This window comes from Andrena cerasifolii, chromosome 1, assembly GCF_050908995.1.
Source record: "Andrena cerasifolii isolate SP2316 chromosome 1, iyAndCera1_principal, whole genome shotgun sequence".
NCBI classification, from domain to species: Eukaryota; Metazoa; Arthropoda; class Insecta; order Hymenoptera; family Andrenidae; genus Andrena; species Andrena cerasifolii.
Window position 1 is genome coordinate 23,573,411 of NC_135118.1, and position 25,336 is coordinate 23,598,746.

General features: G+C 35.7%; 4 protein-coding genes across 12 annotated transcripts; 2 read left to right on the forward strand and 2 right to left on the reverse strand.

The window, feature by feature from the left end:
• The first annotated feature begins 1 nt into the window (after position 1).
• Positions 2-16,461, forward strand: Mbs (Myosin binding subunit). 7 transcript variants are annotated; one of them, XM_076815770.1, is made up of 22 exons: positions 3-637; positions 3,193-3,323; positions 3,435-3,553; positions 3,638-3,797; positions 3,890-4,034; positions 4,104-4,237; positions 4,332-4,477; positions 5,057-5,197; positions 5,434-5,516; positions 5,595-5,721; positions 5,808-5,916; positions 6,172-6,306; positions 6,698-6,883; positions 7,155-7,283; positions 8,062-8,245; positions 8,499-8,648; positions 8,828-9,026; positions 9,111-9,220; positions 9,384-9,455; positions 11,823-12,146; positions 12,736-12,831; positions 14,419-16,461. In XM_076815770.1, exons 1-21 carry the CDS (start codon positions 389-391, stop codon positions 12,829-12,831), a joined length of 3,129 nt encoding a protein of 1,042 aa, XP_076671885.1. In that variant the 5' UTR covers positions 3-388; the 3' UTR covers positions 14,419-16,461. The 7 variants fall into 7 exon arrangements, with proteins under 7 accessions (XP_076671933.1, XP_076671885.1, XP_076671896.1 ...); XM_076815818.1 differs by lacking the exon at positions 8,499-8,648 and having other exon boundaries at positions 2-637; XM_076815781.1 differs by lacking the exon at positions 12,736-12,831.
• Gatb (glutamyl-tRNA(Gln) amidotransferase subunit B, mitochondrial) lies at positions 16,037-19,441 on the reverse strand. 2 transcript variants are annotated; one of them, XM_076815839.1, is made up of 11 exons: positions 19,200-19,441; positions 18,899-19,007; positions 18,688-18,835; positions 18,507-18,620; positions 18,188-18,360; positions 17,959-18,107; positions 17,654-17,889; positions 17,382-17,570; positions 17,020-17,156; positions 16,833-16,956; positions 16,037-16,744 (listed from the first exon to the last, which is right to left on the reverse strand). In XM_076815839.1, exons 2-11 carry the CDS (start codon positions 18,988-18,990, stop codon positions 16,529-16,531), a joined length of 1,578 nt encoding a protein of 525 aa, XP_076671954.1. In that variant the 5' UTR covers positions 18,991-19,007; positions 19,200-19,441; the 3' UTR covers positions 16,037-16,528. The 2 variants fall into 2 exon arrangements, with proteins under 2 accessions (XP_076671954.1, XP_076671955.1); XM_076815840.1 differs by lacking the exons at positions 18,899-19,007; positions 19,200-19,441 and having other exon boundaries at positions 18,683-18,818.
• A 161-nt stretch (positions 19,442-19,602) lies between these two features.
• On the forward strand, positions 19,603-20,531 carry Dpm3 (Dolichyl-phosphate mannosyltransferase subunit 3). Its single transcript, XM_076815842.1, has 3 exons — positions 19,603-19,749; positions 20,010-20,237; positions 20,342-20,531. Exons 2-3 carry the CDS (start codon positions 20,010-20,012, stop codon positions 20,405-20,407), a joined length of 294 nt encoding a protein of 97 aa, XP_076671957.1. The 5' UTR covers positions 19,603-19,749; the 3' UTR covers positions 20,408-20,531.
• Positions 20,532-21,326: 795 nt separating this feature from the next.
• On the reverse strand, positions 21,327-24,530 carry Rad23 (UV excision repair protein Rad23). Of its 2 annotated transcripts, XR_013085679.1 has the most exons (7): positions 24,311-24,530; positions 24,162-24,234; positions 23,761-23,920; positions 23,325-23,552; positions 22,914-23,245; positions 22,443-22,822; positions 21,327-22,346 (listed from the first exon to the last, which is right to left on the reverse strand). XR_013085679.1 is itself a non-coding variant. In XM_076815841.1 (6 exons), exons 1-6 carry the CDS (start codon positions 24,374-24,376, stop codon positions 22,494-22,496), a joined length of 1,188 nt encoding a protein of 395 aa, XP_076671956.1. In that variant the 5' UTR covers positions 24,377-24,523; the 3' UTR covers positions 21,327-22,493. The 2 variants fall into 2 exon arrangements, 1 of the variants encoding a protein (XP_076671956.1); XM_076815841.1 differs by having other exon boundaries at positions 21,327-22,822; positions 24,311-24,523.
• Between the last annotated feature and the right edge of the window lie 806 nt (positions 24,531-25,336).

The window sequence follows — 25,336 nt, forward strand, 5'->3', positions numbered from 1 at the left end:
CAGAGCTCGCACGGGTACGGGACGGCCAAGAATAGCAAAGAGCACGCGAATCTAGCCGCCCTGTAACCGAGTCTGGTGAAGGCGACCGACCGCTCCCTCCCGTGGTCCGTCAGAAACAAACGAATTTCAACCGTGATAATTTTCGTAGGGGGACACGCGATCGGTGATATCAGAGTCGTATATGGAGGTAAGAAGCGGGGAACGGCCGTTTCAGCGTGTCGAATCACGCAAAGTGATCTGAATGGTGGTGGTGGCCTCGGCGTAGTGGAAGATCGAAAAACGCGGAGAAGAGAGAGAGCAAGAGGAGGAGAGGAGACGAAGAAAGAGAAGAGGAGACGGTGCGAAGTGGTTATAAGATTCTCGAGTGCGGTCGTGCGTGTTTCGGGCAATGTCTCTCGAGAGCCGTTCGAGCTCTGCCCTGTTTAAAAGGGCCGAACAGCTAAAACGCTGGGAACAGTCAGAGACGAATCGCGAGCCGGCCCAGCCGACTCAGGTCGCGCGTAAGATCAAGTTCTCCGCGGATTGCGTGTTCCTGGCGGCGTGCGCGGCAGGCGACAAGGAGGAGGTCGTGCGTTTACTCCAAAAGGGGGCGGATATCAACACCGGAAACGTTGACGGTCTTACGGCATTGCACCAGGTACTTGCGATATCTCCACTCCCTCTTTTCTATCGAGCTTTTGTTTATATATCGCGATTCATCCCGCTATATAGACATACATACATACATACATATATATATACATACATATATACACATGTATCCACACATCACACAACAATCCCGACCAAGTTTCTCCGAGTGCTTGCTTTCTCCCCCTATGTTTTTCCCCCTCGATCGTAAATTCTCATTGCAAGATGGCTACTACATACATACACTCCAGCTGTCTAATTTTAAGTGCTGATCAGTAAAATTTCCTTCCGTACTCGCGATGTCACGCATTTAACCCTCCAACGGACGGCGGACCGGCGCATCGCGGCGCCCGGGGTCGCAATCCTGACCCACCACGCTAAACTTCTTCTTCGCCGCCAAATTTTCATTCGATTACTCATTCCCTTGCAGAGCCTCCTTATCAATGAGATCAGCAACGTTTCATATCGCGATAATCTTCAATTAGTTTCCGAACAGGGAATCCTACTTTCCTGTAGTGAGTATGTGTTACACGTGTACATGTAATGTCTGCAGCAGTGGTTACATTTTAATCCATTAGAGTACATCCCCTGGCTAATGAGCTATTATTGTTATAATTGCCTTCGCCTTTTATGGGATTAGCAAAGATAGGATCTTCATGCAATGATGTCATGTTCCCTTTAGTCAAGGGTATTAAGAAGACACGCACCCCTTAAAATTTGTATTGGTTGGAGAATGAAATAAACATTGCGCGAATGCAAGTTTGTCCCTTCCTGTTTATAATGCACTGAGTACTTTTGAAGAACACTTTTTTTAATGGGCGAGTATTGTCTCAAGTAGTCTGAATCGACTAAAGTCGGATCTGGGTAAAACAGAAAAGTATTGTTTACATACAGAGGAAACGAACTGCGATGAGAATGATTATGATTTTAATTTGTTAAAAAGTACCTTGACTCCTCAATCCTTTTATTAATTAAACATAGGCTGTTCTTCATAGTAATAAATAATATTAAAAAACTTTATTGACCTGTATTTACTTTTGTCTTCATTTCTAGTTTTGTTCTTAATCCTGAAAAATGATTTAGAAATAACAACAAAGTAATTTCCACTTACAACAGTCATATGTAAGATTTATTTATTGCGTACATCCACTGTTGCAATGTTAAATTATTCTACCCATAATGCTAAATTAGAGAAGTAATAAAGTTTACTTGCATATTTCTGCATTATGTTTCATACATGTACCTCTTATTTTCATTAATATTAATGAACCTTACTTTGCGTAAAGAACTCTTGAAAACACTTAAATTGTATTTATGAACGCATATTTTATACCACGCATGTTCTTTTCATGCGAGTTTATTTAAACCTCGACTAATATACATATTACGTTTAATGGATATAAATATCTTGAAAATATACAGTTTAATCTTCTTACAAATCATTCTCCTGCGCGTGATGTAAGTTTTGGCATAATACTTAAATTATTGAGACTACTGAAATAGGTTGAAGTTAGGATAAGGCTAAAAATAGCCCTGTAAAAGATGTCCGTTTTGGTAGAAGCTCGAAGCATAAAAATATTTGAGCTACTACAAAACTCGATGGAAAGTATTGGTTTCGAATGTTAAATAATACTTTTCTTAATTGTTTATTATACGCATTTATGTAAAATAAAAAACCACTTATAATTGAGATTAAGATATATTTACCAAGGCTGCAAAAAAGGAATAAAATCATACATTAACAGTTCAAGTACTATTCATGAATTATATATGAATTATGAAAATATAAATTATGTAATAGAGTTGCATATAAATTAAGACGTGCTTTTCTACCTCTTAAAATATAGTAATGTATGCTTCGTTCGATATGAATTCCTCCATAGTTATGTAATTACAAAACAGTGGAAATCGTTCGTGAAATACTTATAATTTGTATATACAACAAAAATAACTTATTCGAGAAAAATGTGTAGAGCAGATATTTTATATGGAATGTATCGTACTTGTTACTGTTATTTAAGTGAAGAGGAAGTTTAGGCATTTCATGGATTTGCGAAAATAGAATGTGAAAATACATCAGACATCAAATGCTATTTATAGTTCTCTGTTAGAAGTCAGAGGCTGCGGTATCTGTATTCTATGTGTCCTCTGTCTTAAAATGTTATTATTTGTGCGTTGCCTTTTTTAATGTACACAAAGCGTTCGCTTTCGAATATTGTTTATATAAATTTACATGTGTATACCCGAAAGCTATAGAAGAAGTAAACATTTTAGTATCTCTAATGTACCTATAGCTATGTGTATCAAAATACTCGTATTACACATCTTTCCTACGTGTCGTGTTTACAACCAATTTTTTTTATATATAACGTAGATGCGTACTATAAATGCAAATAAGATTGTACCTTTTAGCAATACGAATGAATGCCCTTTTCGCAAATGCTGCTTTTATAAATCCTGATCTGTTCTGACCTTAGTACACATATATCACAATTTAAAGTATGTAATCCTTCTCATAATTCTGTCTTATAGTTAAAAAGAGTTATGAAATTTTAATTGTAGGCGTGTATCAATGATGATCTGGATATGGTCGAATTTTTAGTAGAGAAGGGAGCTGATATCAATCGCGGTGATAATGAAGGATGGACACCATTGCACGCGACTGCGTCTTGTGGATTTATATCTATTGCAAAGTTAGTATTATTTCCAATTTGTTGCTCGATGCGTTTAACGAGCATTAGTAATGATTATGATGTAATATTGGACTTCAGATGTTTTGTTAAACAGAAGAATACGTTTTGTAGATATTTAATAGAGAAAGGATGTAACTTGGCAGCAGTTAACAATGATGGCGAATTGGCTCTTGACATTACGGAAAGCGATGAGATGGAAGATATGCTACAGCAGCATATAAACGAAGCTGGTTTGTGTTTACAATCACTGTATAAAACACTGGCATTATTGTTAAATGAAAGTGAAACGTTTTAGTTGATTAATTCTTTTATAGGCATAGACTGCGATCAAGCTAGAGGCGAAGAGGAGAGATCAATGTTAAATGATGCCAGAGCATGGCGATCTGGAGCGGCGGGGAAAGACTCGACTCACCCTAAGTCAGGAGCTACTGCATTACACGTTGCTGCTGCTAAGGGCTATATTAAAGTTATGAAGTAAGTGCTCTTGCTGTATTCTTAGAATAACTGGAGACATTAAGCGAACCTTTTATCTGCTATTTACTACATGTGAGATCTGTGTATTTCAGCATCTTACTACAAGCTAGGTGCGATATTAATGCTCAGGATTTTGATGGTTGGACGCCTCTGCACGCTGCGGCACATTGGGGTCAATTAGAAGCCTCCGAACTTTTAGTGGAGAATTTTTGTAATATGGACATTAAGAACTACGCTGTAAGATTAAAATTCTCTTATACCTCGAACAACAAAGAAATTGCCTCTTTCATAATTTTACATCGATAGGATCAAACTGCATTTGATATTGCTGACGCGAATATATTGCCAACCTTGGAGAAACTGAGGGAAAAGCAAAAACTCTTAATGAAAGATCACCCACAAATTATTAATAAAAAACAACCAACTATACCAAAGAAACGGTTCGTAGAAGAAGCAGTTAATGACTATTTCTACGAAGTACGTTTCATGCGCTGCTATGTTAATGTTATTATCGTTGCGATCATTACGTTGCAGTGTATCAACGAGTAATGAAAATACTATTGCTACGCAAGAATCCGTGGAAACGTTTGAAGAGGAGACACCGAATAAAGTTAAAAAGGTCGAATTAGAGATTCAGTCTGATAAAGAAGACTCTAGTACTGGAACAAACAGTGATGTCGGTACGTTATTAATATACGTTACAAGTTGGCGTGTTTGCTAATTTGCATGTTGACGTTTAAACGTTTCGATGAATTATTTACATTTGACGCTAAATGGTGATGAAAATCTAAACTTAAATGTGTGTACAGAGTGTTCCATAAGTATTACTGGCACATGAAAAGTGTATCCTGGAAAGTTCATTACATATGAAGATCCCAGAGAAATTATACCCTGAACGCATTCGATTTAAGTTCTTTTTAAAATATCGAAATAATACTGCTAGAACACTCTGTGGATAAAAAAGAGAACAAAGATATACGCTAGCGTTTCTCAATCATTTTTATTTCTTTTTTCTTTTCGTTTTTGTTTCACGAACGTGTGTCAACGAAATGTTAAATACATGTTTGTTTTCAGTGCTCTTTATTTTTAAAAAGGTTATTGAATTTACCCTAAATTCTGTTTACAAATGGTTGGGAAATGCTGATCTAAGTAGGAATATTTTCTCACGAAGAATATATTACCCACTGTTCAGTTTCGCAAGTCTATTTTACTTATCTTAACAGCAATTTGTATTTCTTGTAACAATGCTGCATGGACAGAAGCGACGCGTGAAACAGATATGGAAGAGAGTGATGGTGAAGGTGAATCTGAGACTAGCTCAGAATCACATTCTTCCACTTACTCCAATCAATTTGATAAGTCTAACGAATCAAACCACTCTCCATGTCTTACAGATGATGGTGAGTTTTGTCTGTAAGACTGATTTTATATTATTACACTTAATTGCATGTATTATAAAATACATACATCTGCCTTCTTTTGTATTCTCTCTCGCGATAACAACACTATTTTAAAAGCTCCGTTGTTGAGAAAAAAGTCTCTCCATTACATAAATGGATACACGTCGTTCTTTCTTAGAGAGAAGTTTCGAAGCAGGTTTGTCCTAAATCGCACTAATTTCGATTTAACTTTACAGAAAAGAAAAATAGGGCAAACAAAGAAGAATCAACTCCTCATAATCCACCGTCTCCTACCGATGCTAGTAAAGTTCCTAATCAGGTAACATTCATAAGAATTCCGAAGAACGCATTTCAATGTAGGCCAAATCTTTTTTGCTAATCTCATTTATTTCCACAGGCTCCGATAATGCCTCCAAAACAACAGACTGATAGTAACGAAGAAGGGGTTATACCATCTTGGCGGCGTTCAGGTTCTTTCAGGAATAGGATACAAAATACAGAAGCAACGAACACATTATCCACGAGTAAGTTATCATTATTTACACGATGCGAATATTTTCCACGATTTTAAACCGACACTAATCCGTTGTTTCTCTCGCGTGTACCCTAGGGCTTGAAGAGAAGGACAAGAACATTAAATCCCCGACTATGTCGAACAAACTTAATACAGAGTCCGACGTGGTATTAACTAGAACGCATAGTTTCGAAACAGACGAGAAGTGAGTTAAAGCAATGTTTACCACGTATTGTTCGTAGCATTAAAATCTTGCAGCTTTATTTATCGTAACGTATGAATTTTCATTGATGTTTCTAAATTCTTTGCGCTGCAATTAATTATGTCTCCGTCACGGCAAAGTCTCCGCATTTAAATGATTCAGTGTTCGTGCCGGAAAGTTTAGTGTAGATTACACCAAGCTTTTACACGTATAGAAGGTTAGTGTAGTCGTATGCATGGCATGGTGCATGTTATGCAGGTTCTATAAGCAGTACTTGGCATTAAGAGCTCGCATCAAGGCATTTTCTTGCCCTACTCTCCATTGCTGCAACGCAGCTACTCCTACTCACACCAATACTACGACTCGCTCTGCATCTCTACGCGAAACCCACAGGTGCGCACGTCTCGTACGTGATATATATTAATGCTTTTAATGCATATAATTTTCACTAGCTACTTTACATAAGAACCATAAAGAAAGCTACCCCACTAAAATATGTGTAATACCGTGTACCGTATCAAAGCTTCGCCATAATTTTTGTTCACGTATCGAACTTCATTTGTATACTTGTAATCGTTGATTCGCCGAGTAAGCTTTCCACGTTCCTTGCTTTTTGCTTGGCTTAAACGAGATATCACAGATCTCTCCGTACATTGAAACGTGAAACGTATTCTTTGAAACTGTACATTAGAATCGATCTGATTTTTGACAAAATTTACGTAATCCGAAACGAGATCCCTTTATAGTTCTGTATAATGTAACAGCTATAATGTTTTCACTTTAGAAGAAAAGAAGGGAAATTAAACTTGGAACTGTCAAGACTGCCACAGGGAAGCAATACACTTTCACCAACATCTACATCTAAAACAATAGTGTCAAGTACACTGCCAACTACTACAGCCACAGCTACTACAACTGCCACAACAACAACTACAACAACAAGTCCTATTCCAGCAAATCAAATTCGCAGGTAAATATTTAAAAAGGAAATAGTTCTTTACAAATTCTGCTGTTACTAAATACGATTGTGTTTAATATAAATCTTAATAATCACTCGGTAAACGTAACCGTTGAGAACAAGAACAAGAAGATGATATCTATATACATACATACATATATAGGTCCTTTGAAGTTCAATTTTTTTAAAGATCATAACTTAGCGTATGTTTGAATGCTTTTAAAAAACTGAAGTTTATATATTCATATTTGCATCGTGCGATGTTGTTAATATGGCTGGGTAGTGTTCAACCAGCGGAAGCTACAACCACAGTTCTATCGAGTGCAAACAATTCAGTAGCGGCTCCTGGAACTCCCACTACACCAGGAGGGAGCAAGCTAAGTCCAGGAAATATCTTCAAGAATTTCTTCAAGTGGGTACTTAATGCTTGACCTGGGAAGATTCTCTTGGAACGTGTGATTTTGCGTACTCTACGATATTTACACACACACACGATATTAAGTTATTGGCAGTGGCATGGAAAGTTGCTTTGCGGTGTGATTATTTATTTCAGTTGCATACATATTTGTCCTACAATATTACTCTCTCCCCAATAATCACTGCCTTGTCTTTGCTAGTAAAAATAATAATTCTAGTTTAAAAAAAAATTGCTGCCACTGAAATATATAATTTGATTTTCTCAACCACTTAAATAGCTTCACGTTTTACAATGAACATCTTACTCGATACCTACCCCCAGCAGACTTCCTGGTGTTGATTCAGAGCATTATAATTCCAAATGGACGGAATCGTTGTGGATAATTAAAAGCAAATGAAAGTAATGTGTGCATATTAGCGAGCTCCTTTGATGTTACGAAACATGAAATCTCAGCATGTTTTACAGACTACACGTGTACATATTTATTAAAGACTCGAACGGCATCTTTATTTTTTAATATTACGCTGCAACATATAATGATATGTAACTGTGAGTGAGACCATAAAAAAATAACAAGATCATTTCCTTTATCGTAAGCCGAAGACATAATTGTTTTACGTGATATTTGTAAGAACACTGCTTATGGATTTTTTTATGATAATGTTTAATGCTTTCGTCAAATTTTGTTATATTTTATAAGACAATCTTGGCAAGCAACGTACAGATATTACGCACTCTTGTATTTAACATCGCGAACGCGATTTCTGTTCAGGTCCTTTGTTCCTCCTGTTCGCGATGAAGAGAGCGAGACGCAAAGAAAGGCACACGCAAAAAGAGTGAGGGAAACGCGGCGTTCGACTCAAGGTGTGACTTTAGATGAAATCAAAAGTGCAGAGCAGCTAGTGAAGAAGAAGCAGCAGAACAGTGAAATTCCTTCTACGACACCTTCTACGCAGGTAAACTTCTCTCTGCAATAGCTTTTCACCCTTAATGCGCAATACCTGTAAAATTAAACAATCGCTTAAATTACTGAGTTTGAGATCCATTTAAATCGTCACACTTTCTGAAACCAGAGATATAACTGCAATATGCCTAAGTATGTATGTTTTAATTTTTTGTTAGTAATTCTCTTGAAACGTTAAAGTTCACGATAATAATAGTAATGAAAGCTGTATAAACATTTATTCATAATTTTTTTAAATAACCCAGCCTACAACCACTACCAGCAATACAGCCTCGATTACAGCTACAATAACAACAGCAACCCCTACTACTGTGACTGCAAACAAACCCTCCGAAGAACTTAACTTGCCTGAAAGGCGGCCTTCTTGGAGGCTGAAAGTAGATAATGGAAGCAAGGTTTGTGATCGATATAACTTTCAAACACATACGCTTAAGCGGACTTTGATATTAACCTGGAAATATTCTCTAATGAGACTTTGATGTGTTCGGCATCTCGCTTGAATGTGTAAACAATAGCATGAATGCTAGCTTTCTTTTTTAATATAGAAAGTTTGAGGGGGGATTTCATTGCTTAGTTTCAGTTGGAAGATGCCAATAACAGAACCTCGACGCTACCCAACCCAGATACTACCACAGCTTACATGAGAAGACCTTCCGCAGGCACAAGTGTACCCAGACCATCGTCAGCTCCTATTGAAACTATCGCAACTAGCAGTGCAGAAACCACCATAACATTACCACTTAGACGATCGCTAAAACAACCTGAAGACAAAGGTGCAGAAAGCATGTTAGAACCGTCCGTTCAGCGGAAAGTTTATTACTAACATTGTTCCTTTTGTTTCTATCCACCTATCTCAGAACAAGATAAGGAGAATGATAGCAGAAATGCCCAAGCCACACAAGCCGTTATACAGAGGAGGCGAAGGCCTAAGAGGAGGTCGACAGGCGTTGTCCACGTTGATATGGACGTGAGTAGCAATTATCTTATTGAAATTGAATTAAGTAACCATGTAGCTAGTTTCATAAATTTTAAATACCCGGTTCTGACTTTTAAAACCGTCCGAATTTGACTTTACATTTTAATGCTTCACAATTATTTGCCTGTAATAACAGCAACTAAATGTTTCGCAGGAAATTGATCCTGAAAAACAAGACTTAACCGCTGGTGGTGATTGTGACGAGTCCAAAATCAACCACAATGAGGTAAGTAACTCAATCTTGCTTCTCGTTATCTTTAATAATTGTTTATAGTGCTTGAAAAGATTGCGACGCACGTGAAGCGTGCTTCTTCGAATGTATAATTCATGCAGAAAGTAATCTAGCGTATAAATAAATGATTTTAATAACTATCAATTGACAATTGGTGATGACACGGTAGAACCATTTCTTCGATATTAACTTCAAGAATATTTCAGACATTGAGAGCAAAAACGGACTAACTCACAATGAAAAAAAATTAATTTTTCATATTTTATAGGATTAGTACAGCCTGTTGAAATACATTATTGCTCCTAACTCAATTTCGCAAACAATTCGTCCGTTTTCGCACTTAATGCCTCATGCAACATTATTGTGCGTTCTTATAAAAAATTCTTGCTCAACTAATTTCACCGAATTTTATCATTGTTAGAATTAAATTATCAATCACTATACGTAACTATTATAGTATGAACGCAATTTAGTGAAGCGCAGAAGCTTTGTGTTATTTTTGGGCTAGCCTCGGAGAAGATTAACCTCTATTCGTGCATGCTTCGTTAAAAATAGTTTTCCATTTCTTATCCTCCTATATACCATCGGACCATGCGTTACACCAATTTTTACACGAACTACCATATAATGTCGTATCTTTATTCATTCTTTAACTTTCAATTTACGTTACTACTGAAAGATAGATTGTATGAATTAAATTCTACATTATTTGTCAACTTGTATAATTCTTTATTGACGATGTATCGCGTATTCTATGCGCTGTAGATATTATACTTCCTCAAAATGATCCAATAATTAATACAGCTCTTGGACTAATAGAAAGGCTCACTTTACATGTGCACAAAAAATTTATATAATGTTCACATAAAATAAATAGCAATAATGATGTTTCAATGCGATTGCTATTTAAAGACTGATTTGAACTGACAAAACAAGAGCTAAAGCAAAAAGAATTGATCATGAACGTGGCCTGGCAGCGTCTAAAAATATTCCATCGACATTTGGAATGATCTGACACTTTGACATTTAGAGATAGCTTTAAAGGTATTTATTTATTGTTCGAGCAGGGGAGTTCAAAAGATTTAAATACACGAACCCAAAACAATAAATAAGATATAAAAATTGGAGACATTTTGCATATAATAGAGATTTAAATTACTTGAACCAATGGTTCCTTTAATTTATTATTGTTATTACTATTACTATTATTATTATTATTATTGTCATAAATTGTTTATACATATATGTTATTTAAAAAGCCAAACGTCCTTTAAATACTGACAACCAAATCAAAATACTTTTATTTATTTAAATTGATACGCTAATTGGAGTTGCATAATTTTAAATTTGTATATTTCATAATATTTTGTAAACTCACAAAATGTTTCAAGAGTGAAACATCGAATATATTTATTCTAAAACACACACGCCTGATATTAGTGTCAGTTTGTGCATGTGACCTATAAATAGCATACCAAACCGATGCTTTGAAGTAAACTGGCTGATGTCTTAAGTTCCTCCACCCAGTCTACGTCAGTCAAATACTTACTGTCATTAGAACTAGATCGTCCATATCCGTATATAACGCGACAAACGTGGCTAAACGTTAAATTACTGCAGAATTTCAAATTTCTTACGTTCGAGAGTAATATGTAAGATCAAGGTGCTAGTTTCTGGCAAAGTGTTTAAATCTGCGAAGTAATTTTGTGAATCTTGTAAACAATGTCATCCTACAAAAAAAGATCTCAAGGAAAGCCGACAACAGCTGCAGGATTAAGAGCACAGGCATCGGCAAATGGAAGCTCAATTTTTGGAAATAGATCACGAAGTATTAGTGGATTGTTTCCTTTGAATCAAAATAGCTATTCGGGTCTACTAGGCGTTAACGGGACAAACCATGTCGGATTACCAAAGTTTATAAGCAAAACTTCCAAGGGCAACGAGTCGTTTAGGAAAAATCCTTACTCAAGTTCCACGAATAATCTAAATTATCAAAACTTGTACACGACGTATGGTGGTACTTCGTCAGGATATGGGAGTATAACTCTGCCGAGTATTAACTCTTTGCGTTTGACACCTTCTACGAGTTACAGTTACTTGAACCTTAATCCGAGCAGTCACTCGCAAGCACAGAGAACCGATAGCTTTAATAAGACTAAAACAAAACCAGATATTCATTTTGGATCTAGAAGTTCTAGTATGCAAAGTTTAGCCAGTTCCGAAGGATACATTGTAAGACAGCAGATATTAATTTTATACGAAACAGTGCTTTATATTAATACACTTTGTATTAATACACTTTGTCGAAATGTTGCAAGTCGATTTTTTACACCTTGTCTTTTGTACCTTGTTGTTCTATAGAGTGGAAATGATCGTTCTGGAAGGTCCAACAGGCTGGGATCCATATCTTCATTGTCATCGGAAGCACCTTCCATCTCAACTAGAATAAAATCTACCACTTCTGAGAACGGTGAATTAGATTATAAGAAGCTGTACGAAGAATCTCAAGCGGAGAATGAAAGGCTTAAAGAGAAACTTCGGCGATCGGACGAACAATTAAAGGAAGCCAGAAGTTTATTGGACAAGGCACAGAGTGCCCAAAATAAAACAGTTCTCTCTGAAGCTGAGAAAAGAGAAAGGAGAGCGATGGAAAGGAAACTGTCAGAAATGGAAGAGGAATTGAAGGTAAGAATTTCTGATATCTTCGTTACCTTGAGAACCGAATTTATGACGATTATGTAACATAGTTAACTTACGGAGTCGTACTTAGTTAACTGAACAATTATGTGAAATATCTTAATTACTATGTGTTATCATGTTTAATACAAATTGTTAATTATATACTCCTTAGTTAGAATGCACGTAGCAGTTTTTTAAATTACGTTTTGATTGTGGCGGCTATATACAGAGGAAGGTGCCAGCATTTCTGGAGTGGTTAATTTAAGAAATGAGAAAGAACAAAGAAAAACATAGGCAGCTTTAATGCACTGCTTGTTTCTTTATTTGCCATTTTTTGGTGCTGTTTTCTTTTTTAGTATCTTTATTAAATAATCACGCTTATTATTTATGCAATATGATGGGTTTTAATTGGCACTTTTTACTTCCTTTTGAGTTTATTATACTCCGTGTGGTTTTCGTTATCCATATTTTCTGAACGGTACACGAAAGAGTTTACTTTACGTTATTGGTATAGCAATTGATGGTAGATTGCATAGCGTTGTCTGGGGCTTTTACAAGACAAGCGAATTTGGGCTAATCGTTTCATTGTTTACAGCAATTACAAAAGCTCAAAGCTGAAAATGAGAGATTGAAAGCCGAAAATCGGGCACTTACCCGCGTCGTATCCAAACTCACCAATACTACTAAATAGGTAAAGGACATAATGACAGCATCTGCGTTAACAGTGTACATCGTACTCCACGTACAATATTAATTAATCAATTAATTGATTACTTACGACTTTTTACGTTCTGATCGCAATATTAAAACTTTGAAACGATGTCGCTCACTGACTTATCTTACAAAAACAGCTTCGCAAAATGTATCCGCGTAATTACGGTTATTAAAATCGCTCCCTCTCAGACTTATAACACCTTACCGTACGAGAATTCAAGGCTTGCATAAAACATGTCTTTTAATGGAAATTATGCTATGATTATTTAAAACTACACTAGTTCACTACACTAAAACTACGCACAAAACTTCTTCTCAGTCTACTAATTACACCTACAAATTTATAATCCATATTCCCATCGAGTTTTCTACACGTATACATCGTGTTCTAAAACTCCTGCACAAGTACGGCTTAATAAAGTTTGTAAAGAACTTAGTTCTATAACTCAGTTACTTGCATCGATATAGAGCATCTATCAAGCAAGTTCTCTTTTCAGAAATTGAAGAACGCAACCTGCCTGTATTTTTAAAGATATATTCTAAAAACTAAATAAGTGGTTCCTTTATATATTTCGTATTATTATCATATACTATAAAAACTGTAGTCATTTCATTTAGGGTATTATAGACTTTCTCAAAAAATACTATTGCAATTGCAGACTATCTAACGCAGATGGCCTTGCAAAGGTTTTTTTAAAATGATTTTTTAAACTAATTGATAGATAATTTCTATTTTGGACATATTTCGAGAGTCTTCAAATGACAGTGCTAATCTATTTAGAAGGATATACTTGAGAAAAGTATTTGAAAATGTGTACAAATTTATACCCTTTTCCTATGAAAGCATGTTCAATATAAAAAAATTTGTTTTTCATGCATTGTTTGATGCCCGATTCATAGAATTCACATGATTTTTCATTTACTGTGTGATACTAGTTTTGCAATAAAGTCTTTTGTAAGATACAACAAGATGATTCCGTTATTAAAATATAACATGCCACGGAAATAATAAAGAAATGAACGTTGCAATTATCGAATGTGAAGTAGTAGGAACACGAATACTGGGGTACATAATGGCAATTGCTTTAAGTGCAATTATTTTTCTTTACTTTGATTGGAAAACATTTTCTTTATACACACGATACTATTAAAGTACCAAAAATATATGTAACACAATGTTGGATACGTAAGTGCATTTCGTGTGTAAAGAAAGGTTTGACAAAGATAGCCGAATATATTCGAATTCTGATTTAATTATATTATACTGTTTTATGTGTGTAAGTTTTTTGTGTAGCGTTACAATTACACCTGCCTGTTACACTTAGTTACGTATGTTGCTCCTTTGGTTTTAGTGCGTTCAATTGTTACAGTGCTTAAATTTTATAGGCTCTAGTTGCAACGACACTCGCTTGTTTCCCGTTATTCTCCCAAGTTTTCTTTTTAATGTTGTGAGCATTCATTTGATCCACTCTATAATGGCATTGCCTTTGTATTTTTCTCCTTTTCTCTTTGCCAGGATTGTTCTCAGAAATGACATAAAGTGGATTATGCGTTTCTTTTGTAGGTGATGGACCAATTGAAATGTGAAAACCAGAGGCTAAAAGATGAAAACGGTGCCTTGATCAGAGTAATCAGCAAATTATCCAAATAACTCCAGTGGTCTTAATAAATGAAAAAAAAGAAAAGAAAAAGGCTGCATAGCGTTTCTTATGTTGCATTACAATTGCATTGAATGAATTGTTTTAGCTATAAAGTATCATGATCATTGCTAGTATTCTTACAATGTATATTACATCATCGCATTATTGATGAATTTATTCTTATGCTAGTAATTTAATTTATTGTCAAGCAAATTACTCGCGTGGCTGTGCCAAGAGCGAAAAGAGACATTGCTCCTATTCCTAGAATTGTGAATAGTTGACCGTAAAGGATCTAGAATTTTTACTTTCTCACATTTAACTCTTCCTCTCGAAGATAAATTTCATGGTTCATTTTAGAGCCGACGCTTTATGAAGCAAAATGTACTTCGTTCAAATTCATGGAAAACAAATGTTCTTTATGACAATTTTTTTTAAGAAATCACATTATTAATGTTGACTCTTTATAAGGACATTTTGTAAATATGTAATGGATAAAACGATAATGTGGCATTTTAGAGATAAATAAGAAATTTTTTACTTACGAGAAAACAAACGTCGGAAAAAAAATATATATATAACAAATTTATTGTACAGACTTGTTTCCATAATTGTAATGCAAGTGAAGGCATTCGTAACGTATTACAAAATTACGTAGAACAATAAAAGAAGGAGTGAATTAAGAGGACGACTTTTATGCTATTCAAGTGGCCTTTCCTGGAAGACTGCAGTTTATAATCCTTCCGTCATTGCCGTTTTTTGCAGTGAACTGAAAAATTTCTTGAATTAATGGGTGTATGTCTTTTAGACTGTTCTTTTGCAAACTTTATCGTTAGGAGAGCGTAATTCAAACAATCTGAATTTTGTAATACATGTGAAGCGCTAAAGCTAATATACTTTCTAATAACTGGTCGCGTCAACGATGGAAACTGTGTTATTACTTTTAATAACGAATTTAACGTATTGGATTCGAGAAAAAATTTCTTATCTTTTAGATATCGATATTTGTAATGAAGTTTTAGTTTTGATAAAAGAAATTACAAGTTTATAGATAATGAAGAAAGGAACAAATGACAATGCGTAGGTGACATGTTTTTTAACAATGTTATTGTAAAGAATTGTAAAAAAAAAAGGAGAAGAAGATAAGTCGAAATAGGTATTTCATAACGACCGTTTGTTACAGAATAACAATTTTTGTGTAACTGTTTAGTGTATAGATACTTTCATTGTATTGTATAATAGCAATATCTATGTGCTTACTGTATCTGAAAAATGTTTAGATAAAACTAGCATCACGGTATACAATACTCGTTATTGTATAAATATAAAAAATCGATTCCGTGCAATTTGTGATAAGCAGTGCAATCTTTATCAAATAGTCTTATGCTTAACGCCGATTTTTAAAATCACCTCGCTATACATATAATTCCATAGATACTTGTAAGTGTAATGTCGAAAAGTATACAATAATTAATCCTTAAAGGATCGCAACCACGATTCCTTGAAAACTTTTTTCAAGTGTATACTTTCATTGCTCACTTAATCTTTTTCTTTCATATGAAATAAGGTACTATCGAATGGATAAATCTTGAAGAGCAGTTCATTGAATCGATAAAGATTGTTCCTGTTATCATGTTTTGTACCATTTTAATAAACATGTCCCACCCTCAGGTATTATGTAGAGAGAGTCATTGAATGTGGTCTGACGTTTTTGTGAAATATTTTATAATATAATTAACACTGTTAAAAATAAAAACTTGTGCTGGTTTAGACTAAATTTTAAAGAGGGGACTGAGGAATCCGCTAGTCTCCAGTTTGTTAAACCACAAATATTTATTTCTTATTTGACTTTGTATTTGTGACTACGATTTGTGAAAGTAAATGCTAGAAAGAATTGATTACGTTTTATATGATATTTTAAATGTGGAGATGTGTAAATATGCTAGAAAAAAAATAGACGCATCAAATTATTTATAGAGTTATTATTGAAACTACTCCATGCTTTATATTACAAAACGGTGCGGCAGTACTTTGAACTTAACTCAGTAGCCTGGTCATAATTTTTGTGACTTGGGGCATGTCTGCGCGCTCATCCGTAGCGTTCGCTACTTGTAGCAACAACTTGCTAAACAGTTTTGTCTTTCCGGCTTTATACTTTCGAACGATTTTAGGATTCTTCTCAAGTATTCCTAAGCATATCTTCTCCAATTCTTCTTTGTCCGTTATCATGAACCAATTATTTTCCTCGATGATCTATAAACAACCGAAAATGATGAAGATACGTTAGTTAATGGATCAAACTTCTCCACTAATTTCACTTCTTTCGAATAGTTATCTTTACCTGTTTTGGCCTCTTTCCTGGATCACTGATGAATTTATCTAATGTCCTCCGTAGTATCAAATAGTTTATTACTCTCCCTTGAAGTAAGTCGATCAACTCTCCAATAGAGCTCAGATTATTTGTACTGAAATACCATTGCTTCAATATATTTCTGTTTTCATTGCTTATCTTGTTGCAACGAACTTACCAAAATGTAAGATCCAGTTCGTGCTGTTGTAGGAAACCCAAGATTTCACTAACGAGAAACTGGGCTACCAACTGAGGGCTACGATCTTTACCTTCCTCTAAAATATCATCGAATAGCCGCAATAAATCTATATCATTCTGCGATATACAAAGGAAAATTATTATCGCGCAATCACCTTTTCGTGCTTCAAACCAGGGCTTGAAAACTGTTATAATATCGATTTCGGTTCTCCAAACGGTTCTTCATAACAGTTATTTGGAATAAAAGTTCTCCATAACCGTTTTAATCAGAACCTTTATATAACAGTTTTAAACAGTTATTTTCGGAACCGTTTCAAGCCCTGCTTCAAACATCTAATTTACCATTATTGCCATGGTGGTATAAGCTGTGATACCAAAATCATCCATCAATGTCTGTCGTATTTGTTCTGGCAATTTAGGTAGTTTCTTTTTTAATGATGGAACATTAATCAAATTATATTTGTTATCCGTATTTTCGTCAACGTGTACACGTAAAGGAGGTAGATTTGCCTCGGGCATAAAACGATAATCCTAAAAGCATTTATCGTTCTTCTTAAAACGAATACACAATCTCTGTTTATACAAAGAATTCTTATAAACATTAAATACGTTACGTGCTTTTCTTCTTTCTCGCGCATAAGAATTGTCGTTTTGCTTAGGGGATCCCATCCACGTGTCTCGTTGACAACTTCGCCTCCCGCTTCTAAAACCGAAATTTGCCTGTGGATTTCGTATTTTATAGCATTACTAACGGCACGTACGCTTCCGATATTTTTCAGTTCTGTACGAGTGCCTAAACATGTATCGCTTTTACTTATGGAAACATTTGCATCGACTCGTAATGCTCCTTCTATAAATACAAAAACAATTTTGATTCGAAACATTTGCGTGTAGTAAATTATTTTAGAAATAATACGACCTTCCATTTTGCACGAACATGTGCCTAATATCTGTAAAATTAAACTAAGTTCCTTCACAAGCGCTGCTGCTTCTTCCCCATCTGTTAAATCTGGTTCGAAAACTAATTCCATCAGAGGTATCCCAGCACGATTAAGGTCAATTAAACTCCTATTTCAAATCAATGGAAGCAAGAGATAATTCGTGTTCATACCCGAATGCTTTAAGAAACAAAATTCAAAACCAGATACCTCCCATCGTCTTCGTTGTGCAAACTTCTTCCACTGTCCTGCTCCAATTGTATTTGCTTAATTTTGGAAGACTTTAGAAACGGATGTTTATGTACTCCTGGATTAAATACAAGAAACGAGATTTCTCCCTTTGATGCCAAAGGTTTTTTCTGCTGTGTAATTTGAAATCCTGCCTATACAATTGCTTGATTAAGTACATTGCAATGTAAAAATAAATAAATCCTTCTTTGATAATTGTATCTTTCAGTAATGACAACTGTACTTTCTTATTTTTAGCTTTATAATTTTAAAGCTATACAAAACTTTTGAGTATGCTTACAGGTAAATCAGGATAGAAATAGTGTTTCCTCTCGAACATCGAAAAACTGTTTACTTCACAACACAGAGCCAAAGCAGTTAACACTCCTGCTTCCACACACTTTTCGTTCAATACCTATAAATAACGATGTAATACAAACTTATCGAGTCATTTCCCAGAAAATGAATTCATTATACTTTACTGGCATCGTTCCTGGCATCGCACAATCGAAGAGCGAGACGCAAGAATTAATTGGACTAGTGAAGCTCGTAGAAGCTGCGGAAAATAATTTTGACGCTGTTGCAATTTGAGCATGAATTTCCAGACCTATCGTTGGTTTCCATTTCTCCCTGTAAAACTGAGTGTTATTCTTTCGCGAATATTTTCCTTAAATAATTTCTCGGTATACTTACAAGCTTGTGGAGGCGAATCGCAGACGACACCTTTCGTATATACTATTACGGTACTTTTTTAAAAAAATGCGACTTTTTCTGCATAGTAACATGTTCGAGCTGTTAGTACCTACAGGCAAAACGTAGGGTAAATAATTGTACGAAACGATTTTACATTAAACGAAAGTATACGATATATATATATTTCCCTGAATTTGATTGAATAATTTAACCAAATTCGTACATTTCAGTTCGAGTAATATAAGCAGACTATAAAAGTATAAATATAAGTAGAACTTATAAATATAAACATAAGAATTACATTAATGTCTATTTCATTTTATCAGAGATGTTTTTCTAGATTGTTCCGCAACACTAATTGGAACAAACTGTGTATTGTGTATCGAGTAATTATAATTTATTATTCTAACAGAACAGTTAAGTCAGTAAGCAGTTGAATTTCTGTCAGTTTTTCTACAAAATCATGTAACAAAAATATTTTCATTCTGAAAGTAATGCATGTATCGATATACGAACATTCGACATCGATGACATAGCATCGATCTATTGCAGCACCAAGTCGCACACATCGACGTATCGAAGTTCGAAAAAACAGTGGTTCTACTGTGGTGCCATCTCAGAGTGAGACAAGAAGTTTGAAATCAAACATGACTGGATACACGTCAGATGTTCAGGTTCCCTGTTGTAACTACATGTGTTTAAGTCGGCATGTTCTTTGGAGTAGAGTTAAGTGGACTTACGGAAAACGTATGCGACCATTTAACTGCAATTGTTTACAAGCCGAATTAGCATATAAAAAGAGTATATGTAAATAGTTTACATTTCATTTCTTGTATGTAGCTAAAAGCAAGGTACGTAGCATGAAACAAAATTAATTGTTATCGCGCTGTTAACTTAAGAATTATTAAGGTATTAAGTACCTTTGCATTGTTACTTCAAGAGTTCTCATTAATTCGATTTGAGAGATGTTCTTAGCGATAGTGCATCTTTCGATACAAAGTACACATCACTTATAGTACTCGGAGTCTTACTTATAGTAACTTACTATTTGTTGTAAATTTTTAAATGTCAATAGATTCACACGAGACTAGACTTCATCTGAAACTTTCAGATGACGAAACTAATGGAATGGCTCTTATTCGCAACTGTGTTTCTCGGTATATGGATTGTGACAATTACGGGAAACGTTAGCGCACCATTCATCACACAATGGAAACAAGTTATCCTCTTTCTTCCTGTCATCGTTTTAGTTCTATTTGGCCTGTACGCAGCTACCGTTGTTTTGTATAGGGTGTTCACGTTCAATAACTGCGAGGGCGCTGCGATTGAGCTGCAGCAAGTAAGAGTTCAAGGAACTATATCACAGTCTATTAAAGTCATCGTACTTAAACTATTACGCACCGTATGTTTAAACAGTTTCACTGACATATTGTATCTTTTCAGCAAATTGAAGAAGCGAAGGAAGATCTTCGATCGAAAGGGGTGCATTTCAGGAACAAAGAAGAATAACATTTTTGTTTCATTTTCTAAATGAGACGTGTTAATATATACAATTGTCCTGATTACATGTACAAGTCGTATTTGTACATACTTTTTATAAGCATTTTATAACAATAAAGAACGTAACAAAGCAGCGTTTGAAACAAAACAGGATTAGAAAAATAATTGAAAATGCGATTGCGTTACGAAGGTGTTGGTTTATATGTATAAAAAAATCATTTAAAAAAGCTTCTAATCGTTCATTGAATAAGAGACGTAAGAGTAAAAGTACCTATTGTCTATTTTATGTAAAATTCAAAGAACTTATTTATTTGACTAGAAATAAAATTTGATAGATGACAAAGAACGTGATCGTGTCCAATGAGACTTTCATTTATAGCGTTCTATCATTTTTGGTACCCGATGCATGAAGTTAAATCAAAGCATTTCCATAAACACAAAATTCTTGTATCTCAACTCTTTGTAACAGTAGATACTTTGAAATGACATTCAAGTATTATTGCATATAATCAGTGGTGGATTTAACGGGCGACCGATGAGCATTTGCCGCCTGGGCCCCTGCCCAGAAGGCCCAAGCACGGCCTCATCTTCAAAAAAAATTATGATTTTATCCAACCACTGTATTTTTTCTGTACTACTACATTTAGCCTGTTTTTAGTAAACTACCTCTTCATTTTTCTGAAAAAGTGGGCCCCTCAGAACGTTTGCCAGCTGGGCCATTTCCCTTAAATCCGCCACTGCATATAATAACATGCACCTGAACTCCGACATAAATATCAAAGCATACGGTCCGATTACATGAATGCGCAAAATATGATGCTACATACGCACGTATGTACTACAAAATAAAAGTTCCAGTAAAACTCCGAACCTGAGGAATTGGCTTCCTCCCGTGATCTACATGTATCGAAACAGGGAAACCAATGCATTTATTTGTGCCTAGACTCATACCATTTTTATTTATTAAATATGCAATCTTTCAATATTCGTTTTACATTGTGTGTTATATTTCTAATAAGATTTTAATACCGGTACTAGTATTTTTAAAAATTCAAACCATCTCTAGTAAGTTACATATTACTATGTTAAGGCTACGATATATCGAATTAATTTCCATAATATTAATAATCTCATTGCGTCCGCCTTTATATGAAAGTTAATTACAAATTTTCTTTATATAGATTCGTTTTTCTTACAAGTCACCTTGAGTGTGTCTGTTTAAGATATTCTGCGTACGGTTATACCTTATTAACTATTCATAAATTATACGAGCTTCTTCCGGATGAACAAAAATGGTCTGATATCGAGGTCAAAACAAATTTAAAAACGATACACATGTATATGTTACTTGAATTTTCATTTTCCCGTTCACTTGAGATTTTTTTTTCGTACATTTTGTTAGTTCATGACAAATGAAATGATTTGTAATGCTTTATTAATGCATAGCTATCTTCTTCGCTTTTGTTTAAAAAATACAAGACTTTTTTTATACATACATACATAGGCGCGAGTTATACGCAAGTACACACATATATACATATGCAATAATACATATACGGATGCACTTACATAATTTTTATATTAGAAAGCCCTATTAAATGTACAAAATATACTTGTCATGTACATACATAAGTTTTGAATACACATATCGTTATCCCGTGTACGCAAATTTGCATGTATATGTAATTATAACAGCTCCAACATATAAATACACCAAAGTATTTATACTTTTGTATATTAATTTATTAAACAAGCAGGCTTTCTTACATAAAAATGTAATTAGACTGCTCCATATACTTTAAAAAAAAAAAATTTCTTTGCCGAAGAGCAATTTGCAGACTGTAAGGATGGATTATAACACCGATGCAAAATGCTAAATCTGATATGTGAAGCACTCGGGGGTATACGGTTTCAGTAAATTTTTCCGATTCGCCAGATATGCCAACGTCTGAACAGAGAATTGACAAATTATATGCTTGCATACTTATATACAAAGTAAAGGCAATGGATCGAAAAGAATTGTAGCGCCTGTGTAATTACCCACCCTACGTCAGTCCTTTAACTCCTTATCGTGAAATCAATGAAGTGCGTCGCTTCAATCATCAAGGCTTTGTAACAGCAGAAAGTTAGCAGCCAGATTCTCATTTTTCTCACAGGCGAAGTATGCTTGTATAACTAAATGCTCAGGGAACCCTAATGCCTTCAACCTTTCGATAGCTTCCTTATCTTGTGGCGTCACCTGGATTATACCAGATCCTATACCCGCTCCCGCTCCGGCTCCTGCACCTGCCCCTGCGCCCGCACCTGCTCCGGTTCCTATGCCTGCCCCAGGTCCTCCGGTCAAACCCCCAGTAGCAGCCGCCGATGAAACGTTTGAGGCGGATATAGTCGTGGTTCTGGCACCCGTGCCACCCGTTGTTTCCACTGTTCAACAGTAAACGATATAAAACGGTCTGAGGCGTAAGCAGATCATTGCAAAACAGCGTATTCGTATCGACGAATAGTAAAAACTAACCGGGCTCGTTGAGCATGCGCACGAACGCTTCTTGATTCTGTGAGATAAGTTGCAGCAACGCGGGATTAGTTTGGCCCATCTGCTGGAGCACAGCGTTCAGCAACTGTGGATTCTGCTGTATCACTTGGCGCATCTGCTGAAACTGAGGCTGCATTCGCAAGAAGGCTAACGGATGTTGACCTTGATCTTGAAGTTGTTCTTGCGCTTCGGGCGGATCCTCTGGTGGATCTTCGAAGAGTTGAGCTGGTATGCCCGTTAAGAGATATTCAACGGCTCTATCAGGGTTGTTGAAACTTGCTCTCAACGCTTGCTCGACTTGATCACGCTCGTACCTGTTGCAATATTCAGTCGTCCATGAATGGCAAAGTGACCAGATAACGACAATATTTATCTTCCTAAATGTGTATTTACCCCATGTCCATAATGTTGTTTACCATCGTATTGTAATCTTCACCCATTAATAAGGCACTCTCAGCTTGGCCTCCGACATTTGCAGCAGCAGTAGCAGTAGCGGTAGTAGTAGTAGTAGTGGTGGTGGTGGTAGTAATAGTAGTACTCGCTGCAGACTGCTCTTGTACAGTGCTAGCAGGTTGGGATGCACCCTGAACGGTAGGAGTGGAACTAGGTGGTGCCACTGAGCTACGACGAAAGGCAAACACCAAGAATAACATATAATACAATCAAGATATAATCTTTAACAAAAGAATTAAGAACTCTCTCGGAAAAAAGGAAATTGCTTCCGACTACGACCATTCCATGGAATACTCTTACAATTAAAACCGTAATATTTCACTCGCTTAAACTGAAATTTAAAACATATAATTATAAACGTATTTCTATGCGGTACCTAGTAGTACTACTTTCTTCCTTAGTATCTCCCTCGACGTGCTCTTCTTCGGCTGCTGTGGAACCGGTACCAGTCTTAAGCTTTGTTACCATAACGACTATGAACTTCTTCTCGTCTATATTATATTCCGTTAATGGATGGTCATCTCTTAATATCTTCCCTGAGAAAATGAGAATACAATTGAGTAGTCACAAATCACGAGTCATCGTCGAATGAAAACAGCAATATTTATGGAAAGAACAAAAGCAGCTCGGATAGAGCGAAAGTTTACAAGATAGACTCTTGTAAACGGTGATTACCGAAATAGATTTACAAGGAAACGATCGATTCGCGAGTTTCTGAAAATGTTAATAAGACTGTAATTAAGCGAAGAATGAGGTTATGTAAGTCGTGTCGCTCACCAGCATATATTAGTTTCTGGTGTTCAGCAGGGAGGCCCTTTCGGGTTTCGATCTTTTGTTTCAGATCCTTTACCTGCGAAGTAATACTGTTAGAATATATCGCATCTTAAGAAAGCCACACGTTTGTACGGTTCACTATATTCGCCTACCGTTTCAGAAGGATCAATTTCCACTGTGAATGTTTGCTGCTGCAAGTTTTTCAGAGTTATAATCATGTTGAGAGATAAAACGATCGATAGTACGCTGCCAGTTGACAAAGGGAACTTAAAAATCTCGGCCAGCAGTGGTAAAGGGATGTTTTGGTGGCGATCTTTTCGGCAATGAGTCGGCACTGCTTTGAATAGCTCACAAATGCCCGACTCGTGGTAGTGTGCAACTGAAAACATATGATGACATAATGCAGTATTCTCAATAGCGAACAGTTGACTGCACACGGTGTGTACTGAAGCGAGTCTACGCTTCGCAACTAACTTATTGCCACTAGAGAATCAAACTTTCGAGCCTGGTAGAATATTTTACGCCCTCGCTATTAGCGGGAGAAATATTGTCCACAATGTGGCTATTATTAATGACATATAATTTCAAATTATATAGATATGTAATTGTTCTTTGTTCAGTTTTTAATATGGGACTATCGGCCGATTTCTTCACATTCAGTAATCTTCCAGTTAGAGTTATGTTCCACATAACTGCCACATGATAGCATTTAATTGGTCGTTCACTGACCGGGACTTTAGTCGGAGGTGAAGAAATCGGGCAAATAGTGTAATTGCACTTCTCTTATACGTTAATAGATGACAGCAGTTATGTATTACTGCTGTATGTATTATACATGGACACAGGAATATAGGGACGGAGGAATAGTGCGACTTTAGGCGAGGGGCGTGATATGCATTTAAGGGTGGGGGGCAGAAGCACCTGCATCTGCCTGGATTTTATTGGTTGCATTCTACGCATGCTCCGTACCGCTAATTATGAAAAAGTTTTTGCTACAGATTAGTAGATAGAGACGTCTAATTGTAAGTATGTACTAACGGAGTGATTATTCAATATAAATTGTAAAAATAATGAAAATTGAAGAGGAATATGCATCTATAATTATTAAAATATATGAGATGAATACGCACTACGAAGAACGCTTCTAATATGGCTGCCACTATCACTACTTGCGACGC

Bases quoted from the DNA above. Each gene is read 5' to 3' on its own strand.
- Rad23 (XM_076815841.1), bottom strand. From the start codon at position 24,376: ATGATTATAACTCTGAAAAACTTGCAGCAGCAAACATTCACAGTGGAA. The intron at 23,921-24,161 runs GTGAGCGACACG...TCATTTTCTCAG, and splicing joins CCAGAAACTAATATATGCTG to GGAAGATATTAAGAGATGAC. The intron at 23,553-23,760 runs GTACCGCATAGA...CTTTCGTCGTAG, and splicing joins GAAGAAAGTAGTACTACTAG to CTCAGTGGCACCACCTAGTT.
- Mbs (XM_076815770.1), top strand. From the start codon at position 389: ATGTCTCTCGAGAGCCGTTCGAGCTCTGCCCTGTTTAAAAGGGCCGAA. The intron at 5,722-5,807 runs GTAAGTTATCAT...CGTGTACCCTAG, and splicing joins AACGAACACATTATCCACGA to GGCTTGAAGAGAAGGACAAG. The intron at 9,221-9,383 runs GTGAGTAGCAAT...AATGTTTCGCAG, and splicing joins TTGTCCACGTTGATATGGAC to GAAATTGATCCTGAAAAACA.
- Dpm3 (XM_076815842.1), top strand. From the start codon at position 20,010: ATGACGAAACTAATGGAATGGCTCTTATTCGCAACTGTGTTTCTCGGT. The intron at 20,238-20,341 runs GTAAGAGTTCAA...GTATCTTTTCAG, and splicing joins CTGCGATTGAGCTGCAGCAA to CAAATTGAAGAAGCGAAGGA.
- Gatb (XM_076815839.1), bottom strand. From the start codon at position 18,990: ATGTTACTATGCAGAAAAAGTCGCATTTTTTTAAAAAAGTACCGTAAT. The intron at 18,361-18,506 runs GTAAGCATACTC...GCAATTGTATAG, and splicing joins ATTTCTATCCTGATTTACCT to GCAGGATTTCAAATTACACA. The intron at 17,571-17,653 runs GTAACGTATTTA...AAATGCTTTTAG, and splicing joins GCGAGAAAGAAGAAAAGCAC to GATTATCGTTTTATGCCCGA.